The following is a 26,942-nucleotide window of genomic DNA, read 5'->3' as shown; positions in this document are numbered from 1 at the left end:
AAAGACTATATGGCAATTTGAGAATGAGTTATTTTTTCATTATTATTATTATATTATTATTATTATTATTATTATTATTAACAACAACATTATAATATTATTATTACTATTATTATTATCATATTAACAGTGAATTGTTTCATAGTGAATCTTTGTATTAAGGCACGTCCTTTCGTTTTAAAATTTTTCTCTTTCATTGATGCCATGTTCTTTGGAACCTTGTTTAGATACAAGTTGATGGCCTTTTAAGCTTACTTCACTGAATAACAGAGGGACTTTTAATAACAAAAATTAAATATCACAAAGGGGAGGCATCAGGATTTTAGAAATGCCTAGGTGGGGCATGGCCCAAAATAGGTTGGGAACCACCGGTTTAGACCCTGACACAATTAAGCAACAATTGGGTAAAAAGACAATAGACGATGTTGCTGTGGTTGATATATTGGCCGTGCAGGGTTGTAAGGGTTAAATAACAAACAAAAAGAAAAAAAAAAAGGAAAATAAAATGATCAAAATTTACATTTGTGTATATATTTTCAATAAACATTTTTTTTTTTTAAATTTATACATTTAATTATTTTAAATAAATGATCATTTATTTTTAATGTTTGTACTTTTTTTTTTAATCCATCAAAATTATTTTCTGTATAAAGATCCAATTTCTATGTTTTGTAGCATATAAACCGTCCCTCATTTAAAAGATTATAAAATTTAAAAAATATATGATATATATATGATATATATATATATATGATATATATATATATATATATATATATATATATATATGTATAATGTATAAAATTAGAAATAATATAAATATATTTTTTACATCATCCTATATGCATTGTTTAGATATATCATATTTTTTTAAGATATATCATACATTACTCATGTGGTTCTGGATATATATATATATATGTGGAAATTGATGAATCGCACAGGTAAGAAATTTATTTTTATACTATGAAAAGGTTAGTAATTGCAATTAAGAATAGGAAATTGGATAAAATTTTTTGTAACATGTCTTCTTCCTAAGATTAAGGGTGGTGGTGTTTGATCAACACTGCTGGGGAGCCATGAAGTAATATACTGTTTTGTTTTTAAATCCCCGAAACAGTGTTTCATGGTAAACAACTGATGCTCCCTTGAAAAATAAAAAAATTGGTATTATAGTAAATTCGAGAGAGTTGATGCAGTGATTGTAGGTGATTAAATGACTTACTGACTAGATGGGTTTTTTAACGAATGATAAAAAGTAATTTTTTGTATAGTTTCAAATGTTAAAAACTTCAAAGACTATATATATATATAAAAATATGTATAAATTAGAAATAATATAAATAAATATAGAAATATATATTTTTTTTCTTTTACACATCATCCTATGTATATTGTTCAGATATATCATACACTTTTAGATATATTATTATATTATATATTACTCATGTGGTTCTGGATATATATATATATATATATATATATATATTTATGGAGCTATAGTTCACATGTATGCTTGTGAATTTGTGTCTGGAGTAAAAATACTTACATCTGGATCGAAATCTCCATTGAGTTCTTCGATCTCTTGTTCTGTGAGTTCTTGGAGGATGTCATCTAATTTATTCCAGTCAAAATCCTCACAATCCTCGACCTTTTTGGCCAACGCTGCTGCTCCAAGCATTGTGGGGGCGGGTCTGTTGGCAGCTACCTATAAACAAAACACAAACAGAAAACAATCAGAACATTCGTCATTTTCAATCATTTCATAATATTCTTTATCATTTGACTGACAATCCATCTCATTAACACTTGTCTTTGAATGGCTTTTGGCCTTGATAAGTGGTGACTCATTAGTGTATATTTAACTTGCAAGAAAGGTAGTGGTGTGTGTGTGGGGGGGGGGCTTTGCCCAGGCATAAAATACGCTTAAATATATTTTAATTAGTCCAGATTTTGTATTATTATAGAGTTGTGATTTCAAAAGTTATATAAAAAAAAAAAAAAAAGTATTTGGGTGACATCAGTTAGAATTGAAACCGAAACTGTAGCATTCAAAGCTGGTAATGTTACCACTGTACCAACGTGACACGCACATGAACTGATTAAAAATAAACTAAGATGAACGTACAAAATGTTTAACGATTTTTTTCAATTTTGACCCGTTTTTGACCGCTTAAAAATCATTTTTACTGGCTAAAGACCCATAAAAGAACAGTCTGTAAAAAATCCAATCATTATAGGCCCCTAGCGCCGCTCTGCGACTTTTTGTTCTAGGAGACAGAGTTCGAAAATATGGCGATAGACAAACATATAGCCATTTATATATTAAGTTACATATTCATTCATAGATATCACTTGAAATATCTAACATGAAAGATCGTAATTTTTGCAATAACCAGCAATGTTATAGCAAGTCTACAAATTTTTTTTTTTTTTGCTAATTTTTTTAAACTCCATGGAATAAGGAAATAATTGTTTGTATCTTGTATTTTTGTTTTTGAACAATAGATTTTGTAAATGTTAATTTTCACAATTTAATCTCTCATATATATATATATATATATATATATATATATATATATATATATATATATATATACTAGCAGCATGACCCGACGTTGCTCAGGATTGAATGATGATCAATGGATGTTTCACACTTCCCATATTTTTTATTGTCATAGAAATCAAAATCGCCCATTTTTCCATCAAATCGATGGATTACCTACTCTAGTATGGGACCCATCATGGTGCACCCAGAGTAGGCTTCACATGCCTCTCGCAGTGACTTAGTTCACAAAACATTGTAGTCTACACTGCACTACAGAGAACCTACTGTTGATTTTTTAAAAATATTTTTTATATATAACGGTTTGAATTAAAATTTAAAATGAAAAAGTCAAGTATGATGGTTCAATTGTGGTCTAAATAGAAACATTCATTTCGAATGCGCCCCTGTCATATCAAAGAACCTACTGTTGATTTTATGTGTTGAGCCTTTCAGTTTGTGTGGTAATAAAACTTCTCAACAAGAAACACACGTCTAGCTGAAAACATTATCAAAAATTCCCCCCACTCGTTATCTGTGCCTAAACCTAAACGTAGATTCCATGAGCAAAGCTTCTTTCTTAGAACTGCACGCCTGTGGAATTGTCTCCTGCTTTCCAGCTGACTAACAATATGGTTGTCTTCAAGTCTAACCTAAACAAGTTTTTGATAAGCCGTTCCATATAAGTTAACAAATTTACTGAATCTCCATGACCAACGATTACTATATTGTCCAATTTCTACTGTACACTCTTTAACCCTTATCCCCGAGTGGCCTCTTGGCCTTGATAAGTGGTGATGTCTATGTAAAAAAAAAAAATGCACTTGTGATGTTAAGCTGTGTAATGTGTTGTTAACTTTGGTTAAAATCGTCTGTTCCATCTTACTTACTTACTTACATTACTGCTAATCGTTGTTGGTGCAATGGCTGCCACAAGACAGAGTATACAGTAGATTGCAGATTTTTACATCATATATATATAATAGATAGATAGAAAAAATAAAGTAATAAATTAATATATAATAATTTTAAACTGTAATTATCATTAATCTATATAATTATAATTCTCAAATGATCTTGTAACGGGTGTTTTAACTCAACATCCAGTTTACGGCTTCTGGTTGCGCATGCGTACATAAACATAAACCCATAATAATCAATGCGACAATAAAACGTTTTACTGTGCATGTTTTCAGCATCCCAATTTTTTTTTTTCGCGTTGAAATTATCCAAATAAACAATTGTTAATACTTTCTGCTTTTTTTTTTTACATCGTTCATTTCCGTGTTACGTTAAAAGTTATTTTTAATTTATTCTCCATTTTTTAATCCACCTTTCTTAAAAAACATTTATACATTTTCTTCTACACTACCAACATAAATAAATAACCCAAGATTGTTTTTTTTTTAATTTGCGTTAAAAATAAATAATCAACGCGACAATAAAATGTATTGTTTTACTGTGTACGTTTTCAACGTCCCATTGTTTTTTTTTTTCGCGTTTAAATTAAAAGATATATCAAAATTTGAATTCAATTTAAGTATTATGGTATCTGTTCAGTGCACATTTACCTATAAGTATGGCAAACCACTTATAATTCAATGGTTGCAAGTCTTTTTTAGTTTTTTTTTATCAAAAATAAACAATTCTAAACAGAACGACTCATAGAAATCTGTCTATATTCTTTTTTAATTTCAATATATTTTCAAAGAAATGTTTCTGTTATGTCACAAAAAACTATTTTCTTTACGTCACAAGTGTCACACTCATACATTAATTCCATAGCTAATATAACAGACTGACCCAATGGGTCATGAGTAGTTTAGTTATTTATATAGCTGAATAATAATAGATAAAAAATAAAACAATAAATAATATATAATAATTTTAAAACGTTATATATATATATATATATATATATATATATAATACTAAAAGTCTATGGATCTTGTATGTTTGCAATCAGATTTCCGGTTTTCAACATCCGGTTGCGCATGCGTAAATAGCAACGTCTTCAATCCGTTATTCCAATTCCGGAATTTTTATATCGCTATTAATACAAACAATTTCATTTAATTTGATCAAATTGTTATTTATATATACAAATAATACATAGATTCATAGATAATTATAATATATATTATAAAATCTATTTATCTATGAATCTATTAATAATATGAAATATTACCCTATACAATTTATGGAAAGAAAACACCTCTCACTTTCCCTCTAATAGATTTCAACACTCCTACTCCCTCTGTTTTCGTTACGTACGCGAGAAATAGTTACGTGTATGTTTGAGAGAGAGAAAAAGAGAGCGATGTAAAACTGGATAGAGTTATCCCCCTTAACTAATGCAGACCTTTTTACTAGAGGGCGTTATTACAAAAAAAATTTCTTTTTCTTCTTCCCATGTTTTTTAAAGTCGTCTGCTTACATTTCCAAACGGAAAGCTGAATCGGTAAATGCACACATTTCTATTACATTAAATAGTGTTTTCCTTTACACAATGGGTACTGAATGTTTGCTTAAATTAAATGAAAAAAGTTACATTTTATTTTCATTTTCTATTTAAAAAGCCATTATTAACATGTGGAGAGTGTTTTTTTTTATTATTCTGTACTTTCAACTAACAATTTCATTTAAAAGATGATATATCAAAATTTGAATTTAACTATAATAAGGATTATGATACCTGTTCAGTGCATATTTACCTATAAGTATGACCAACCACTTATAATTCAGTAACTGTAATTTAAAAAAAAATAACAATTATAATAAACAGAACGACTCATAGAAATCTATCTATATTCTTTTTTCATTTTAATATACTTTCATAGAAATGCTTCTGTTATGTAAAAAAAACCCTATTTTCTTTATGCCACAAGTGTCACGCTCATACATGAATTCCATAGCTAATATAACGTACTGACCCAACGGGTCACGGGTGGTCTAGTATATATATATATGTTACATAAAGTTTACATAACGATTTGTTAATCTGAATTGGTTTTAAGTTCATAGAATTAATATAGTCAGATTTAGGCAATAACTGTTAAAATCCAATTATCTATGCTGATTTGCCGTTTGAATGGAATCAGTATGATTTTACAGTAAACAAGCCAAGAATGGTAAATTAATGTAGGTTTTAGTGCTGGTTGATTTAAACTATTCTGATTTATTGTAATAGTAAAACATTGATAAGTTTATCAAATCTATGAAAGTGTGTGTGTGTGTGTGTGTGGACACTTCTCAACCTATATATTCAACAAATTTATCTACAAACTTGAAATTTTGGGAAAATTGTGATAGTGATTGTAGCTAATCGATATATATATATATATATATATATATATGAGAGAGAGAGAGAGAGAGAGAAATAAAAATTACAATAAGTTTACCAAGGTAATCAAAATGGTAAACTTAAAATATATTATAAATATTAAAGTAATCTCAACCAGATGTAAAAGCTCAATAAAACCGAAAAGAAAATAGAGCTTATAATATTCCTTTGGAACTTACTTGTGGATTGGAAGTTTTTAATTCGACCGTGTTTGGATTTTACCATTCTTGGATTTTTTACCCTTCACCGAACTATCCATTCATGTGAAATCTTTTTATCATTTTTTCTTTTACCTCCTATTCCCCTTACCTCACCCTTCTTTTAACCAAGTAAGATCTGTGACTTACTTGTGGTTTCATTCAATACTTTTACATGCAAAATCCCATCCCGCATTTTGTTAATTCCTGCCCTCTGATGAGAAGGAGAGTATTTCTTTGAAACTCCGCGGATTAAGGACTATCCACTTATCTTGTGCTTCCTTTTTAAATTAAATATGTTTTTAACTCTTTTTCAAGATGTTTTTTTAACATGTTTTATTGACCGTTTGTTCATATATATATATATATATATATATATATATATATATATATATATATATATATATATATATATATATATATGGCATTCAGACATGTGAAAAACTTTAAACGATTTTCATCCAGAAAAAAAAGGGCTGCTACGGGATAAAAATTGAAAAATAGGTACTTAGGGGTCATTGGATTTTTATTTATTTGTCAACTATTTCACGGGGTTTGAAAACACTTTTTAAAAGGTCATGGCAAGCTGGTCTAATGGTTATCATATTTGACTCACTATCTTTAGGCTTAGGTTTCGACCTCAGCTTGAGTAGTTTTTTCTTTTTTACTTACAAGAATGGAACTGTTAAAAAAAAAAAAACAATACTCGCATGCACATGTCTCAGTTTCTTTCAGCTTTTTTTTGTTTGTTTTTTAAAAGGAATTTAATGCTACGTTTAATATTGGGCAACGGCGGATACATGTAGTATAGTAAAAAAGAAAAAGAAAAAATGTATAATCGAAACAACTGTGTGAAAATCCAATTATCTATTCTAATTTGATATTTGAATGGAATCGATATGATTTTATCATAGACAAGTCAAGAATAGTAAATTAATGTAGGTTTTATTAAAATCTTAATATTTTCAAGATAAGAATTTATATGACTACATTAAAATGAAGCATGCATGGTCCCCCCGTGATTGCACAGTGAACGGGGCATAAAAATAATGACTAAGTTCAGCCTTCGTCCCCACCCTCCTCATTTAGCCTCAAAAGTCCCCAAGGCCGTAACATATTTAAATTTAAGTTCAGCACCATGCAAAACTGCTAAATAGACATACACAGAAAATTTTGGACAATTATGATAAAATAGTCCCAAAAATGGAGAATTTTTATTAGCTCTAAAAGAGCCCTTGAGGCACACCCAAGAGTTATTGCGAAATATAGACAAACAAAATTATATAGAAATCAGTTAGTTACAACTTTTCAGAAAGTTTTATAAAAATCCAAGGCATCAATTTTTTTTAATAAGCACAAAAGTATCAATTTTAGCCATTTTAACCCGAAGGGCACCCCTAGGTGGGCAACCGGAGTTTTCCCGGAAAATCTGTTATTTTTTTTACTCATATCATGTTTAATGTTTGTGCAAAATTTCAAAAAATTCCAAGGCGTAGTTATTGAGAAAAGTGCGGATGGATGGACGAACGGACAAGGGTGAATTTACAGGTCTACCCTCCTTTTGTCAGGGGGGTGGGGGGACCAAAAATAAATTAACATTGTATTATTTACGACCATTCTTGTGAGTCAAGTTTATTTGCATGGATTGTCAGTAGTTTAGTGAATTTCCTATCAAAATTAGTTTCATAAATGTTCAGTTTAGAAATCTGTGCATGTATATTTGTTTAAAAAATTTGGCCTAACAAACTCCTGTCAGTTTTTGGTCTACAGACATGAAACTTCATATATATAGAGAGAGAGAGAGTATTCGAACCTATGCGAAATTTTATATTTGGGCTTTAGCCAGGGAAAATCAGTGCAAAAGTGTGAAAATTATAAAAAATGGAATTTGCCAGATGAAGGTCAAACGACGGCATTACGAATATGCATGTGTAACGTAATAGCTATTGGTTCATGTTTTAATTTTTAGCCTTGCAGCAAACGTGTAACATGTCTTTATAGCTCAGACATTAACATCCAAGGAAAAAGTAAATCCTAAGCTAAACGTTTTGGTTTCGATCTTCGTTGGTGGCACACTAATCGTTTTTTTTTTTTAACTTTTTAAATCATTACTAGATATTGGATCCAATATAATGTAATAATAAATACGAAATCTGCATTAATCAAAATATATTTAAGCGTATTTTACAACCGGGCAATGCCAGGCGACCTGTTAGTATATGTGTGTGTGTGTGTGTATAAATGTAATGTGAACAAATACCTCACTGCAAAATAGAAACTATTGGAAATTTTGAGGAGGTTATGTTCTTATATTTTTTGTAAATAAATAATTCAAAGTGTAGTATCTGTTCTCCATGATATTCACGTCATATGACGCCAGAAGTTTCCATATAATTAATTATGGCTCTTGAAAAAATTAAACAGACAAACAGAGAAAGTGCTGCTTACATTCTAAGTTGATACATGACATTTCTTTTAATGTTTTACGGAAAAGCGGGGGGGGGGGGCTGATGCGTCAGAAGCAAAGAATCTCATTAATCATATTGGACGCCCTTGAAACTGCAAAGTGATATTTTACTAAGCTGGTTAATAAATATTGGTTTCACCTTTTTATATCAGAGAACAACTTAGGCACTCCCAAGAGGCTAGTTGCTAAATTTATGGTGGAGAGTGCTCAATATTGGTAAAATAGATATGGGTATAGGGAGATAGAGCGCATGATGACTAGCAGTTTCCGATTTAGTTAATCTGTTTTTTGACATATCAAGCCTTCTGCAAGGTTATTCAATAAGCTACCAAATGCCAACACCAATAACACCCTATCTGAGAGCTCATCATTCAAACTCTTCGGCTTAACATGAATCGTAACAAATGCATAGAAGATACTGCCAAGGCTGCTGCAAAGAAAGTGGGCTCTTTTTACTGTGCTAGAAAAACTTTTCACACATACCAGTATCCTAAATATCTACGAACGTTGTGGTGGACCTATAAGATTGGGCACTTTTTTTGAGAGACCCTTTCTAAGTGATTGATGCCCTCGCCTAGATGTGGTAACAAAATTTCATGCATGGACAAACGGTGGCTTTGTAGAGATTTAGTATAATTGTAGGTGTGGGTCGTCTTCTAGCACAATAGAACATACCAGTTTTCTTTAATATAGCCCAGAGTTAACATCTTCAATATAGCCATTTTCAATTTATATAACATTATTAAAGAAAATTACCCATTTGGCCTTTTTTTTTTTTTTTTTTTTTTACTCTTTTTCCTAAAAATTTGGCTTTAAATATTTTTAGTCTGTTAACTCTGAATTACTTCCCTTGTATTAACGTTATATGTCGAAAACAAATATGGCAGACCATTGTATGATGAAATCATGAAAATGTTTTTATAAATGGCAATAATCCAGTGTACGGCACAATCACGTTGACACACTTGTTCTCGCCAGATCACCAAAGTTAAGCAACATTGAGCCTGGCCAGTACCAGATGGGTGACCATTTGGGAAGGCTAAGCACTGTATGTAGTTTCTGGGAAGGTTGGGCATGGGGCCAGCATCCTCACCCCGAAAAAAGAACTCCTCGCTACAAAAGCATCTACAAAAAGTTGTGGATAACCTATGCCCCTCCAGGGACTCAAAGCTATGGTATGGGGGTGGTAATAATCCAGCAATATTTAATTAATTTCGACATGACAATTAAGTAGATAACATTGTTTTTAGTTGGAATTGACATAAAAAGTAGATACGAATACCATAGTCATAGGTTTTTAATAGAAAATTCATTTTTTTTTTTTTTCAACTTTCGTTATAATACTGAAGAAGCACCCAAAAATATTCAAAGATTGCTTTTGTATGTAATAAAATTTGAAAACAAAAAAACTGCATGATCCAAAAAAATCAAACAAAAAAAAAAAAAGAAAAAAGTGTGGGTGAGTTTTACAATAACCAACAAAACATTAATTAATTGGAATATTTATTGAGATGAGTATTATTTATTAGTATTTATTTGCTTCCCCACGAAAGCAAAATGCGACACAGGGTCGTTTTTAATGTGGGGTTAAACAAGCTCCCCGAAAAGAAGGCAAAAGGGGCACTCTGGTTGGGACCCAAAATAATAACCGTCTCGGTATAGAGGGTTCTCCTCCATTGACCGAGACAAATTAACTGAAGAGTAACATCAGAACAGATACTACACTTTGATCTTGGCCCAATTTATTATTATCCTCATATTTTAGTTATTGCTTCACAACGTTTCGGCCAACAACTAAAAGATGAGGATAATAGTCGCAATAAATAAATAACCAAAACATTGTAAAAAAAAAAAAAAAAAAAAAGCCCCCCTCCCAGCATACACAAAAAAATATTGATAGCAAGAGAAAGACCCCCCCCCCAAAAAAAAAACGAAAAAGTATGTGTCAAAACCTAAACGTAGATTCCATGAACAAAGCTTCTTTCTTAGAACTGCACGCCTGTGGAACACTTTTCCGATTGCCTGCTTTCCAGCTGACTGCAATCTGATTGTCTTCAAGTCCAATGTTAACAAGTTCTTGATGAACCGTCCCCCTAAGTAATCCAATTCATAAAATTCCCACTACTTATTTTTACTACGCTATAATCACATTGACTAATGTATACACATTAATCCTTATCCCCGAGTGGCATTCGGGCCTTGATAAGTGGTGATTCCTGTGTAACAAAAAAAAAAAAAAAAAAAAAAAAGAAAGTATGTATATTGAAGAAAGACAAGAAGTTTTGATTAAATAAAAATGTTTTACCTATCCCCCCCCCCCGCCCTCGTATAGTAAATCGTTGGCTAGAGGCAAAGAGAGGAGGAGGAAGTTGGGGAGGAAGAGAAAAAAAAAAGCAGTAAAACAGGATGAAAGTAAAAAATAAAAAAAAGAAAAGGAAAGTGAGAGAAAGAGAGGAAGATAGAAAAGGAGAAACAAAATCCAATCAAATGACAAGGTCGTTAAGCTCTAGCGATTCAGTAGAACAAGTTATTTTAATTTAATTCGAAAAATAGAAAAGTTTTGCACCATTTTATGTTATAAACCTTATGTCTAGAATCTTTATTCCAATTTGATCAAAATTCATTTTTGGATATCTAAAGTGTAATGCTTAAGTTTAAGGGATAAAGCGGACGAGGCCAGGGCTGTAGCCCTTGATATAACCAAGGCCTTTGAGAAAGTCTGCCACAAAAATAAAATTCTATGGTAAAACTGGACATATACTAAATATAATTAGATCCTTCTAAGACAATAGGACCATCCAGGTTGTCATCGATGGATGTAAATCCAAGCAGCATAACATTAATGCCTCAGGGGTCGATCCTTGGACCACTATTATTCCTGATATTCATAAACGACTTCCCGGATAATATTGTGTCCGAGATGGGTATATTTGCTGATGATACAATGCTCTATAACATGCACATGCACAAGAGAAGAATGGATGTACACAAGTCTAAGACAATGGCAGAATCGTTAGAAAATTACCTCCACACCATAGTGGAATGGGGCTGCAAATGGATGGTACCATTTAATGCAAGTAAGACTAAGCTGCTCTCCTTTAACAATTACAAGACGCCTCTCCAACCACCGATATTCATGACAAATAACACCTCACCTGAGAATTCCTTCAGACTCCTCTATCTAACATTCACGAGCAGCCTTGGAGATGGGTTTGTATTACTGTACACATAGATTCGAAAAAGTTGTCAAAAAACAAATATAGAACAAATAAATGTTATCAAAGGCAAGATAAGTTACTTTTCTACCTAACTGGATATATTTTTTGTGTTTTTATTCAGTGTAACATGTTTATTCAGCTCGAAAAACATGCAGTGTTTACCGATGTATTGGAAAATTCAAAATGGCAGCCGACTCTCTCTCGGAGAGGGTACGTTTGGGAAAAGGTATTATAAATAATAAACTAGACAAAATACTGTTAGAAATTCGCTCAATATATGTTACCGTGACTGGTCGCCACAGTTGAGTGAAAATTTCTTGGGGCAACTAAAAGTCGTAAATCACTCGCCCGCCAGTCGATAAAATTTCTTTAAATAAAGAAACGGGGGGGGGGGGCTCATTTATTTTACGACCCTCAAATATGCTGTGACTTGCCTCATCATTTGTGAATTCTTTTATCTCTAGCTGTGAGACCGTTGGAATATTGTATTGAAAAAAGAGTGGGCATGCTAAAGGTCAACAAAAGGTCAAATTTACACATTCGGCATGTAGTCAAAATGTTGCCTTCATTTAGCTCTCTGAGTTTGAAATTCATTTGGAAAAAGAATTCTTTGACGCTACAACTACATACACTTCATGCTTACAAAAGTAAAGACGAACATTTGAAAGAGGAAAAAACGCACCGTTCCGTCAAGCACGCACCGAAAATTAAATTATACAACAAGTAATCATATTTTTCTCAATTATATAAATTCAGATATTTGCATGCTCTTTTTTTGCGCAACTTTCAAAAAGTCATCAATACCAAATTTTAAAAATAATATTCTAAATTTTAGAATGTTGTTCCAAAGTGAATTCTTTGTTTTAATAGAAACAAAAGAGACCAATTTCTGTTCTATATCAAAGTTCTTTATTTCCATAAATTACAAAGAAAAATTGACTGCTTGAATTTTAAAAAGATATTAAACCATGCCGATTTTCTAAGAAATCTAGTTCATTTCAGCTAAATGGTATATTTTTTTGAACATCGGAAATTTCGGGCCACGGAGATCTCAAAGGCTATTCACGAGTAATATGAAATACATTGAGGACATTACAAAGTTTGCTGCAAAAAAGGTGGGTTCCCTCTATCGTGCTAGAAGATTACTCACACTTGAGATTACCCTGTACCACTACAAGGCCACCGTATGCCCAGGCATGGAGTATTGTTGCCACATCTGGTCTAGTGCATCTACCATTAGTTGCTTCCTCTTGGATAAAGTCCAGAAAAGAGTTTTCAATCTAATAGGTCACATTTGTCAACTAAGCCCTAACCTCTGTCCCATCGCCGCAATGTTGCATCCCTGTGCCTGTTTTACAAATATTTTAATTAAATGTGCGCTGATGAACTTGTTGCACTTGTGCCCCCTCAACATACATATCCCCAATAAACCTGCTTAGCAACAAAATCACACCCCTTCACTGTTGAGGTTCCTAAAGGTCAGAAAGCTTTCTACTCTAATAGAATCTTCCCTTGAACAGTTAGACTTTGGAATTCTCTTCCTGCTACCTGCTTCCCTGACTGTACTGATATGCAGAAGTTTAAATGTAACGTAAACCAATATCTTGTTAATCTTTCCTTGGCGTGGTCCTAAATAGTAGTCCCTTATGTCCAAGTAGCGATATGCCTTGTTAGGGGTGAACGTAAGCAAAAAAAAACAAAATTTTTAATTTAAAAAAAAAAAAAATTTTTTAATTAAAAAAAAAAAAAAAAAATTTTTTTTTTTTTAAATCCCATTTTCATCCCAAACAAGGCACAGTGCCTCTTTGATGTAACGAGGCTACTATCGGGGGCATATGTGGGAAGTTGAGCAGCAAGATGTCTGTTCACATTACACTTGAGCTTCTGCATGTCAGTACAGTTGGGAAAGTAGAAACCTGGAAGGGAGTTTCAAAGTCTAGCAGTCCTGAGCAAGAAACTATTAGAGTACAAGGTTTTCTTACACCTAGGGATCTCTACTGTGTAGGGGTGGGATTTTGCGGGTTTGTCGGGGGTATTAACGTCGAGGGGGTACAAGGGCTTGTAGCTCGTTAGAGCATCCACCATTAAAATACTTGTAAAACAGGCAGAGGGATGCAACATTTTGTCGATGGGACAGAGGTTGAAGTTTTGATGACAGTTCAGGACCTATTAGGTTGGCGACTGTCTTTTGGACCTTGTCCAGGAGCGAGAGACTCATAGCAGATGCAACAGCCCAAATGTAGCTACACTATTCCATACATGGGCGAATGGTGGCCTTGTAGAGGTACAGAATACTTTCAAGTGTCAGTAACTATTTAGCACGGTAGAGAGAGCCCACCTTCTTTGCTGCGGCCTTGGCAATGCTCTCAAGTCTCGAGAAGAAATTCATGGAATCTAATTTAATCAGCGTCAAATGACTATGGATAAAATTCAAAACAAATCTAAAATGGTGCTGGTGTGGAATAGTGAATTTCAAAACAAACGCATTTAAGGTGAAAGTTTTATTACCTACTTCTTACATGTCATGCTGAAATTGGTATAAATACAAAAAAATTATGCAAAATCCAGGAAAAAATTTGCTAGGTCTAGTTTTTACAAAAAAATAAATAAATAAAATAAAATAAAAAAAATAAAAATCATCCATAATAACGGTCTGACATTTTGTATTCTGAAATGGCGGATTTTAATTGAAAACAAGGGAGATAAATCAGTTTTATCAAAATGATCGATTGCAGTTATCTCCCTTAGATTTTTAAAACTCTTCCAAATTAAAACATACAACTCGATAATTGATTTTAGGGTAATTGCGCCAGCTAGCTAAAAGTGCTCTATTGGCAACCATGCATATATAGAGCACTTTCTTTTAGTTGGCACAATTACCCCCAAAGTACGGTATTTTTTTTTTCTACTGGATTATTTTTATTGTAATTTTTCGAATTTATACATGTATGTAATAATTACTTTCACCTGAAATGCGTTTGTTTCAAAACTATTTTGCATAAGCACCTCTGAAATATTTGAATTGTCAAAATCCTTTAAATTTCTGAAAAAAAAAATGAAGTTTGAGGAATATTTATTAATGTCTGGTGTTAATATTTCACAAAAGTCAGAGGTATCTGGATTTTACAAGAGGGTTTCCACCCCCTTTCAACTCCTCTGCATAAACTAATTATAGCCCACATTACCCACGCTTATGCCCGGAAACTGTGTTCCAAAATTTATAATGATCAGTTAATTAGTTTAGGACTGAATCCTATACCTAGAAATACACAAACATATAAACATACCTAACTTTATATATAGGAATGAGTATGTGCATCATAATCATGGGTTCTTGTTAGATCATATAAGTTAAGCGACATGGAGCCTGGCCAATACCGGATGGGTGACCAGGTGCTGTATGTAGTTTTCCCATGACTGCGATATATGATATATGGCTAGGGACTGATTGCAAATTTGATATTCCCTATAAACACTTGTTCTCTTATATTTTCCCTGACATTACCTCCTTGTTTGGGGAGAGAGGGGGGGGGCAGTATAATATGCCTGTCCGTCACATATACTAACAAAAAATAAAAGTTTAACAGTCTGTAGTGCAAGTAAAGTAAAAATTTTATTTTAATAGTACTACCAGATAAGGCTGTCTAAAGATACTGGCTTCCTGACTTAAAATGCACCAAACATTGATGCATTCTCCCCCCCCTTGCGAAACTCAATCATGTTCTGCAAAATCAAAAACAATTTTACTCCACAAAGCAACCAAATCAAATTAAACGCAATGATTAAATATTTGAGGATATAAAACCTTGAAGTATAAAAATATTTTTCAAAAATTACTGGATTCAGTATTAAAATAATCAGAAAAGGGTTGATATGCCACAAAAACAAAACAACCAAACCAAACAATATGAATAAATATTTGAAGACATTAGTGATGGGACGATGTCAATATTCCCCCCCCCCCCCGATTCCAATTCTTATAAATCTCTAAATATTTGACGATGGAGTTGCTATTATTTTCTAGATTTACTGTAAAAACACACTTTAAATATGAAGAAACATAAAAATGCACTTGTGATCTATGGATTTTAGTTTTATTGATAGTAAAAAATCAATAAATATTTATTATTTTACAATCACTACCAACAGTGGAGGATTTTGTTTAAAAAAAAAAAAAAAAAAAAAAAAAAAAAAAATCAAAAGAATCGTTTTATTTTAGTACTAGCTTTGGTGCCCGGAATTGCCCGGGTGCTTGGAGGTGTATGTTGAGAAAATAAAAAAACTGCTAGTAGACAGGCGGGCTCGAACCCATACCACGAAGGAGAAAAAGAATGTAAAAAACATGACGTCTTTGCCATTGTGTGCATCGCCAAACTGGAAGTGGCGAAGGTTTAAATTAAGGCTAGTCAATCGAAACAAGGTGATGACTTTCGAAAATACCGGCGAAAAAAGTGACCCCTCCCTGTAGAAAAGTGCCCAATTAAGGGTGAAGGAATTAATGCTTTTAGCCAAATTTTTATATTTGTCGTCCGAAGGATTGAGCTTCAAAATGATACTGATCATGAAAATCGATACCAATCGTGAAAATCCGTCACCTCTGTCGAAAGTTTTAAGCAGACATACATACATATATACATACATACATACATACATACATACATTTAAACAGACAGATGAGATTTATATTATAGATTACTATCAGCAGTAGGAGAATTTGTTTTAAAGAAACAAAAAAAAAAAAAAAAAAAAAAAACACGTCAAAAGAATCGTTTTTGGCATCAAAAAAATAGCAAACATTTTTTTCGATTCCGATACTCGAAAAAGTTCTAATTTTTCTGATTCCCGATTCCAATTAATCGTCTCAACACTAGAAGATATAAAGAGCTTTAAGTATAAAACTATTTTTCAAAAATTACTGGATTCGGCATTAAATAACCCGAAAAGGGTTGATATGCCGCAAAATAAAACAACCAAACTTTTTTTTTTTTTTTTTTTGACATGAAGCCAAAAGTGAGAAAAACATTCTAACAAGTGACCTAAAATTCCTTTGAGATGAACAAAATTTCAAAAACTGTTCTCCCCAAAATAAACACAATCAAAAAAGAAAGGGGAAAAAAAAAAAAAAAAAAGGAATCTGTGTTGTGTAATAAAGTGCTTATCAGTCATCGGCGTTTGACATTTTACGCATTGGAGTGGTTGTCTTGGCAACAGAAAATGGTTCGGAATTTTTTTTTTTATCTCCTTTTCTTTTTCTTTTTAAATCGTTCATTTTATTTTATTGTTTTTAGGGCGTTTAATTGTGGGTCATTTTAGATCTGGAATTCGTTTTGTAGATGAAGATAAACTGAGAATAGAGATTGATTGATTGGTTGTTTTTGTTTTACAGCATATCAACCCTTTTCAGGTTATTTATTGCCGACTCCAGTTATTTTGAAGAAAAAAATTTTAATAGAATATATATTTTTTTTTTTCCAAGTCGGTTTCTATTAAACCCATAATTGGGACCCTAACAGGTACTACCACTCCAGGTCAGAGTGGACTTGAGAGCAATGGAAATTAAAGGGTGGCTCCACACTCTCCAAAGCTCACAAGCTGGGGCCTCCCCATCGGATATAGTTTAAGGTCATATCCAGGACTATAGAATAGAGAGAGAGTGTGTGAGAGATAGAAATAAAGATATAGAGAGGAGTCAAAGCAAGATGACTACATCAGAGTTTCCATCTAGATTGATGATTTAACAAGATTTAGATTCTTGGACGCTAAACCAGGTATTTCTGCATCCCCTGTATAGTAAATAAATAATTTTTTTTGAAAATTAAGTAACTACTTAGGATAAGTTTTTTTGTTGTTTCACAAGGTGATCATCAACCTGCAATTTCAAGCTGATCAAGCCAACCAAATCAAAACAAAACCTTATATAGAAAAGGTTAATCTAATCATAACATACAAACATTTCTTGATCATGAAAAAGAAGAAAAAAATTAATAGTATCACCATGAAGGAACTAGCTAGATACAGGATTGATGAATGTGCGTAAGTCTGTTTCAGCAATGAAGATCAACTAATAGAGGTTGAGGCTGGATATCACATACACGTGATATCGCCATGTAGCAAAGAAAAATGAACACCAAATATAAACAGTCACTAGCTGTCTAGTCGCATTGGACCCTAGAAAGTTTATTCTTGCCCAGTTTTGACTCTAGATTATCGAGCCGTCAACTATTCCAAACTCAAGATTATCATAAACTGACACAAAACTCACTCCCACCTCTAAAACTGCCTGTAAACTTATTCAAAATATATTGACTCCTTTGTTCGGTGTTTTGTTTTCAATCATGGCCGCACTTTTAATAATCATCGCGCTTTTTGTGTGCTTCGGCAAACAACTTCCTCCTCTTCTATTTACCTCACTTCCTTTGGTAGAGTTTTTTTTTAAATCACTTCCTAACACTCTAGTGGGGGGGGTATCCATAGTATCAGTCTTTTTCTATTTCAATGCCCAGGTAGGACATGGTTGTGACATTCATCCTGGATCAGTTTTTTCCAACAAGCTCATCACATTCCAAACACCGGCTGACCAGGCACTGCAATCCAAGATAGCTTCTGTTATGAGTGCAAGTCATTTGCAGTTCCAGCAACGGATCTAAGGCTTTACATTGTGAAACAGTCGCAGTTGCAAGTGATTTTTCCAAGTGCAGACTAGAAACAATAAAATGCTTATCTTTTAGCAATTGTGTTTTTTTTCATCAATAATCTTCCAAAACTCATTATCGAATAAAAAATGTCCTTTTAATCTTTACTTTTTAAAATAAAACGAGCAAAGTCAAATTAATTAAACAACAGTTTGATATTTTTTTTGAAAAAAAATGAAGATTGTTTAAAAAAAACATCTGATGAAATTTGAATGTTTATACTTGCAAGTCTGATATAAAATTTGGTGCATATTTAGAAATATTTTTTAAAATACAGAAAAATCTTTAGATACGTACTTGTCACGGAACAAAGATGTCATATTCCAAAAATCATGTGGGTTTGGCAACAAAAATATTTAATTGTGATCAACTAAACATAAATTTATCCATAAAGCCATGAGACCCCATACAGGTGAGGGCTCAGAATCAGTTCACTATCCAGCTTTACTGTTCTAAACCAGGTTTGGAGTTGATCACCATGACGTTTCTTTCAGCCTGGTGGTGGTGCTGAGTTTATGACTTGATAGATAACGTCGAAGGGTGTGACTGAACCAACGAAGGCATCTGGCAAAGAGAGATTTTGCAGCAAGTGTGAATTGTACTGTTCAGGATACACTGTTGCCAGTGAACACTGAGGATGAAGCGTGGGCTGTGATGGTCAAATACCTCCGGTCACTCACTCCAATGAGTTTACCACACACCACGCCCAGGTAGGACAAGGCCATGGAATTTAGATGGCATGAAAAGCCTCCATAGTTTTGTTCATATTTACAATGCCTCCCCACGGGATAGAGTTAGACACCAGGGTCGTTTTTTTAACGTGGAGAAAAGGAACAAAAATAAAAATTGTCTCAGTCGTGAAGGATTTCTCCTCCACTGACAGAGAACAAGAAATTGAAGTGCAGCATCTGAAGAACAGATACTACACTCTGATCTTGTCCCGAAGGCCAAGAAAGGATATGTTATCCTCCTCCATAGTTTTGTACAGAATTTGGTTTTGTCACTTGCAACACCTTCTCACAGCAGAAAACTGACAATAAGGTAACCTGGATCGGTCCATAAACACGTTTTTGATTGAGTTATATATCGTAAGTGAAACCTTCAAGTTCTGTGTACCGTGTGAATCATATGAAATATGGAATGTGGCTCAGACCACTATCTTATGCATTTAATGTTGCTAAAGTGCTCAACCTTTAAAAAGAGCTATTCATAACAATGATAAAGATGTCATTTTATAACTATACTGATCTGTATTAGATAAAGTAAAGTTGAGATATGGATTGTCTTTTACTCTTACTGGTAGTATTGTTAATAATCTACAAATGATATGTTGGTTCGGACATATCCAAAGACTGAATTACCAACCAAATTCTCCAATAGACTCAAGGTGGAAAAAGAAAAGGAAGATGATAAATGAACAGGAAGCAGACAATCGAGAGAGATTTGATCACAATGGGAAAAAACTGGAGGGATGCTATTGATCTGGCTTCAGATCGAAAAGAATAATATACTTTGATTGCAGGACGCAGGAGTTTCTTAGCCTAAGTAATATCGGTATGAACTAAATAAAACACATATATATATATATATATATATATATATATATATATATATATATATACTAGAAAAAGTACTCGTCGTTGACTGGGTTCAAAAACAGCCTACAGAAAATGGACTCTGATTTATGAAAGTATGATAGGTTATGAAAAGGAAGGGTTGTAAAGAGATAGCTTCAAATTTAGGGGTATCAAAACCAAAGCAAAATATGATGAAAGTAAAAATAAAATAGATAAACCCCATAATTTATTATACCATACCTGTTTACACTTAAACACTTATCACAATATTCTGTGTATCTATATTAAAAAACCTTGTTAAACTTTGCGACATATTTCCATTCTATGGAGGTCAGGCGCGAACAAACACCCAATAATTTTATTATACCATATTTATTCAAACTGAAACATAATTATCAAAGTATACTCACGCAGATAGATATGAAAAGTCTTTATTAAAGTCTGTGCCTATTTCCATTCTATGGAGGCCAGGCGCGAACGCAGACCCCACAATTTTATTATACCATCCCTATTTAAGTTAAAACATACTTATCAAAGTATTCTTATGTACATCTATATCAAAAACACTTGTAAACGTTTTTTTTTTTTTTTAAATTTTTTTATTTCCATACTTTGTGGACCAGGCGCATACGCAGACCCCACAATTTTAATGAATCATCATTATGCCAGATCAAACATACCCATTCCTGTGTCTCGATACATCTACCATTATATGTGATCAGTTTTCTATAATAGTCAAAAATATAGGAGTTTATTCGTGACCACACACATACACACACAGACGTTCAGCTTTATATATATATATATATATATATTAGTGCTATCATGATTAATCAGAATCAGGCATCAGAAAAATTGGAACTTTTGGAGGAATTGGTATCGGAAAAATCTGACTATTTTCTAAAAAAACGATTTCTTTATCTATTTTTATTTGACTTTGTTTAAAACAAAATCTTCCACTGTTGGTAGTTATAATAACTTTGTTTAAATCTGTTGGTAGTAATAATAGAATAATAAATATTTATTGATTTTAAACAACCAGTGAAACTAAAACATGTAATTTTATGGTAATCGAGAAAAATAACTTTATATATCTATAAAAGTGAGAATGTTTGTGTGTCCGCGTGTGAGAGGACACTTCTCAGCCTATACACTCAACAAATTTTTGATCTACAGACTTGAAATTTGATATATAGGGTATTCAGACATGTGGAAAACTTTTTAATCAGTTTCCATTCCATCAGAAAAAAAGGGCTGCTAAAGCAGTTAAAATTGAAAAATTGGTGCTCGGATATCATCGGATTTTTTATCTGTTTGTCAGCTGTTTCACGACTGCGCATGCGTGAATCGTTCACACTATATTAAGAATAAGTAGGTTTGAAAACACTTTTTAAAAATCGTGTCAAGCTGGTTATCAGACTTGCCTCACTGTCTTTAGGTTTTGGTTTCGATCTCAGCTAGAGTATTTTTTTTCTTAGAAGAAATGAACTGTTTAGAAAAAACAACACTTGCATGCACATATCTCAGTTTTTTTCCATTTTTTACTTTTTTTTTTTTTTTTTAATGAATTTAACGTTATGTTTAATACCGAGCAATGTCGGGTGCATCTTCTAGTAGTTAAATATTTAGAGATTTATAGAGAATCAGAATTGATAATTGTATTGGAATCAAGAATTTTGTACAGAATTGTATCAGAATCGGGGAAAAATATTGGCAGCATCCCATCACTAATGTATCAGAGCTCTACATTGTGAGTGAAACAGTCGCATTTGCGAGTGATTTTTCAAAATGGCGTCTAGAAATAATGAAACGCTTATCTTTTGGCGATAGTATTTCTTTCACTGACAATCTCCCAAGGCTCACCTACTGAGTGAAAGATATCTTTTCAACTTTTTTTCTTTTTTTATAAAACGAACAAACAGTTAAATTATTTAAACTATAAAAGTTTGATAGAACAACATACTCTTCTTTTTTTTTTTAACAAAGGCTGTTTAAAAAAAAACATCTGAAGACATTAGAATGTTTATACCTGCAAGTATCAACATAAATTTATTGTACACTTAGAATTACACTTATTAAAAAAAAAAAAAACACAGAAAAATATTTATGATGTACATGCTCATCACAGAACGAAGATGTCATATTCTAAAAATCATGTGGGTTTGGCTAGTAACTTTTCTATTTAGCTACTAAACGAAAATATTTAGTTGTCAAGGGTCAACTAAAGATAACTTTGTTCATAGAGCCTTGTGTATATATATCTTTTGTTCATCTCAAATAAGGTATATTCCCACTGAGCCATAAGGGAAGGGGTTACTGCAATTGGGAGGGGGCACCTTTATAGGGGGCATTCTAAATGGGGAGGAGTTTGTTCATTACATTTAAGTTTATGCATGTTAGTATAGTCAAGGAAACCGGGATTATGGAAGGAATTCCAAAGGCAAGCTGTCCAAGAAAAGAAGCTATTAGTTTAGGTGTTTTGTTTTACGGCATATCAACCCTTTTCAGGTTATTTAATGCCAAAGCCAGTTATTTTAGAAATAGTTTTTATGTTGCATTCAGTTATTTTGTAGAAGGTTTTTATTCTTCAAGGTTTTTGTATCTTCAATCGTTAGTTTGTAGTGTTTGGTTTGGTTGTTTTGTAGTGGATTTTATCGTTTTTGTTCCTTGCTCTGCAGAACATGAATGAGTTTTGCAATGGGAGGGGTAAAAGTGTTACAGTATTAATGTTTGGTACATTTTAAGTTAGGAAACCAGTCAGGAAGTGGGGGGGGGGATAGAAAGAGAAAGGGGAAAAGGGAAGAAGAGAAAGGGGGAAAAGACGGGTTGTTGTTTTTGTTTTTAGTTTTTCAGAACAAAGTTTTGCAAAAACAAAAAGCATCAATGTTACGTGCATTTTGTCTCAGGAAGCCAATATCTTCAGACAGCCTGATCTGGTAGCACGAGCAAGAAGCTATTAGAGTAGACAGTTTCCTATCATCATGCGTAAATCACACTTTCATGAAGTAAAAAAAAAACAAAAAAAAAACAAAAGAACTTTGAATCGTGGTGTACACATCACAGAATCTTCATTGTATGCTTGGGAGTATGCAATTTGACGTCACCTGGAATCAATTCAGAACTGAGGTCTACAAGATCTTACTTTTCTAGGTGCAGCAAAGATAACGAAACATTGACTGCATGACATGAATATATCATTGACCTTTTTAGCAGCTTAAATATAAGGTCAGGTGTAATGCGTATTATTCATATTATTCTCATCGTGAGTTTCGGTTGATCTAACTTTCAACCTTCTTTAGGTGTATCGCGTCAAACTCAAGAATCTTTCCATAGAATCCATGAATCTGCACAGAATTTCGAATGGAACCCTTTATTTAATACCGTTCTGCCAAAAAGAGGTCAAGTATTTTAATGGTGGATGCTCCAACAAACTACAAGCCCTTGTGTCCCCTCGACATGAATACCAACAACGAAACAGACAAGCAGCAAATTCCCACCCCTACACAGTAGAGATCCCTAGATGTAAGAAAACTTTCTACTATAATAGTTTTTCCCTCAGAGCTGCTAGACTTTGGAACACTCTTCCGGGTTCCTGCTTTCCCAACTGTACTGACATGCAGAAGTTCAAGTGTAATGTGAACAGACATCTTGCTGTTCAACTCCCTGCAACTTATGCCCTTGATAGTAGCCTCCTACATCAAAATGGTACTGTGCCTTATTTGGGGTGAAAATGGACTAATAAATAAATAAAAACAAAGTCCTAAGTAATTCACAATTGAATTCTGAATGTCACCTGCACTGAGGATTGAACCTTCAACCTCCAGAAGAGTGTAACTTTACAACTGAATTATTTATGAGTTCATCAGTGCACATTCCATTCAAGTACTTGTAAAACAGGCACAGAGATACAAGATTGCGGTGATGGGACAGGAGTTGGAGCTTGGCCGATAGTTCAGGACTAATTAGATTGGACACTCCTTTTTGAACCGTATCTAAAAGGGAGAGATTAGATGCGACAGCCTAAATTTGGCAATAATATTCCAGGCATGGGCAAATAGTGGCTTTGGAGTGATATAGGATAATCTCTGGTGTGAGTAATTTTCTAGTATGGTAGAGGGAGCCCACCTTCTTTGCAGCAGCCTTGGCAATGTCCTCAATGTATTTGTTTCAATTCATGCTTGCCGAGGAGTCTGAATAACGAGTTCTTGGGTAGGGAGTTTGTGGGTTAGACCATCCAAAAGTTTGTTTTTTTTGTATGTGTTTGAAATAAAGTTCTTCCTTAAGCAAGAGTAGGTTACCTAAATTGTTAGAAATGTGCCAAACAAAAACTTCATGTTTTTTTTAGTTTTTACTGAAAATGATAGCTAATGTTTTAAAATACTAACAAATTAAAAAAAAAAAAAAAAAAACTTGATTAAAAACAATTGTGAGGTAATTTCAATGAAAAAATAGGTACTCGCGCAGTTTACTAACCATGCTGAAATATTTAGAAAACCATTCTTAACATGAAGAGGGGAGCACTTTTACTTAATTTATAAACAAATAAAATTTCAAGATATTATTTGCCCATTGCTGTCTGCTGTGATCCGGCGCTTTCTAGCGATTTACGTAACCTGCTCGGAATATGCCAATGAAAACGTAGTCCCTATTCTGCATAAATATCAAAGAAACCAGAGAATCCGACTACTTTCTAATGAAAACAAAATGAGGTCTTCGATGTGCCTTTGGCTACAGAATGGTCGTCTTCAAATCTAATGCCAATACCAGACTCTAGTAGCTTTAAGCCTGGATAAATAGTGATTCTACAATGATAATCTATAAATGTATAAAAGTGACCTTGTTTGTTTGTATGAGGAACAGTCTCTACCAAACTCCTGTCAATTTTTAGTCTACAGACTTGGTATATAGGGAATTTGGATCTGTGGAATAAATTGGATTCGGTTTTTAATCGGTAAAAATATGTGCTGAGGGGGTCAAAATTGAAAAAAAAAATTGGAACCTAGAAGGCGTAAGTTGACTAAACATGTTACTTCTACGCATGCGCAAATATACATTCATATGTTTAACTGTTAATTTTTAAAGTTTTGATATGCATGTTCATATGGTAATGAATCACCCAAAGAATTTTTTTTTTTAACTTTTGAAACACTATGTTGGGTGTATGTTAAAATGTTTTCGACTATTGCTGATGACTCCAATGTTCGACGATCGCTTTTATAACCTCAGTTATAATAATCAACCAATCAGAAGCTTCAAATGTTATTATAAAAAATATCGAATTTTGGATTCAGCTCAGTTCGCCGTCGGCCTCTGCCTCGAAACGACTCAAGATCAGAACTACATTGATTCTTCATCGCCATCTTTGTTACCAGGAATTACTTAACACTCAAGATCGGGACTGCATTGATTCTTCGCCGATTTGATTTACTGCCGCCATCTTTGTTCAACATAATGTCTCAACACTTAACAGTATAATATAATCACTCCTATATATTGGGTACAATATAATAATCAATAAAGTATTGGCTTGATAATATTAAATATGAAATCTGCATGAATTAAAATATATTTGTGAGAAAAATATTGAGGAGTTTGGAGATCGGGAGTTTGGATTCATTTTGGACTGTGCAGACCTAGTGACGTTTTAATTCTAACTTATATCTGCTGCTGCTGATGATGGAAGAGGTCGCATACGAATGGCAGTTACTGGTTATTTACAAGATTGCTTCCGCTGGGGCAGGGCAAAGTTTTGATGATGGATACTCCGAGCGAACATTACTTTGTTACCAGCACTAAAGTTCAGACGCACGGGTTTTGATTTATAGTCTTGTCTTTCTTGAGTCCTGACAGAGCTGGGATTGCAATTTTGGAAAATTTCGCAACTGTTATACCAGATCCAACTCTGATTTATCGACTATCTTTGGTGTCGGAGAATTTGACATATTTGAGCGTTCGTATTATTTGGATTCATTGGACTACTGTTCTCATCTTGAACATGATTTTCACAACGTTTCGGTCAATGTAACCTCCGACCTTCTTCAGGTGTATCTTGTCAAACTCGAGAATGTTCCTGTCGAACTCGGGAATTTGGACGGAATTTCAAGCAGAACCCTTTATTTTCACGGGGGTAGCATGCTCTTGTTGCTTCAGCCATGACTGGATAGAGGTCCTAAGTAATTTCGTCCAAATTCCTGAGTTTAACAAGATACACCTGAAGACGGTCGGAGGTTACATCTGAAACATTGTGAAAATTACACTCAAGACGAGAACAGTAGTCCGATGAATTCAAATAATACGAATAACCAATCCTCATCTCAAAAATTCAGAAACGTTATATTCGAGAGTATTTTACGATTGGACAACATTGTGGGTAACATTACTAGTGATAATAATAAAATGGCTGCATTGGTCGGGTTCGAAATTCCATACAGATTAGAGAGTTCAACAAAATACCCCCCCTTTTTTGTTTACTTTGGGGGGCAGAGGCCACTCGAGGATAAAGGTCAATGAGTGTTAGATAGACGGTGAGACAGCACCGTGATGATCAATAATGTTGGAACACAGTAGAATTATATAAGAAGACGGTTTAACAAGAACTTGTTTACATTAGACTTGAAAACGACCATGTTATAGTCAGCTGGGAAGCAGCATCATCGTATTGTGTTCCATGGATGGACAGTTATAGGACAGAAACCTTGTTCATAGAATTTTCATTCAGTTCTAGGCACCGATAGAGAGTGAAGGCAATTGTTGTAGATAGACGAGTGTTTTTTTTTGCAAATGTTTTACAGGGGGGGTGAGGGTTCATACATTGAAGCTCAGCTGAGCACTTGCCATGAAAATAACGAAAGCGCAGAAAATCAGAGGTTACATCGACCAAAACGTTGTAAAAATAATAGCCAA

The 26,942-nt window shown here is 33.3% G+C and overlaps 1 protein-coding gene across 2 annotated transcripts in view; it reads right to left on the bottom strand.

Moving 5' to 3' along the window:
- LOC145267001 (tropomodulin-2-like) overlaps window positions 1–26,942 on the bottom strand; it is a 119,225-nt gene that overhangs the window by 23,882 nt on the left and 68,401 nt on the right. For both annotated transcript variants that reach the window (XM_080122902.1, XM_080122901.1), the window contains one exon: window positions 1,550–1,708. In XM_080122902.1, the coding sequence (XP_079979028.1) occupies window positions 1,550–1,681 (132 nt within the window). In that variant the 5' untranslated portion in view covers window positions 1,682–1,708. The remainder of the gene's footprint in view (window positions 1–1,549; window positions 1,709–26,942) is intronic.

The sequence above is a fragment of the Euprymna scolopes genome, chromosome 42 (assembly GCF_053919585.1).
Source record: "Euprymna scolopes isolate OS-2025 chromosome 42, ASM5391958v1, whole genome shotgun sequence".
Taxonomy (NCBI): domain Eukaryota; kingdom Metazoa; phylum Mollusca; class Cephalopoda; order Sepiida; family Sepiolidae; genus Euprymna; species Euprymna scolopes.
This window is presented reverse-complemented; position numbering and strand designations above follow the sequence as displayed.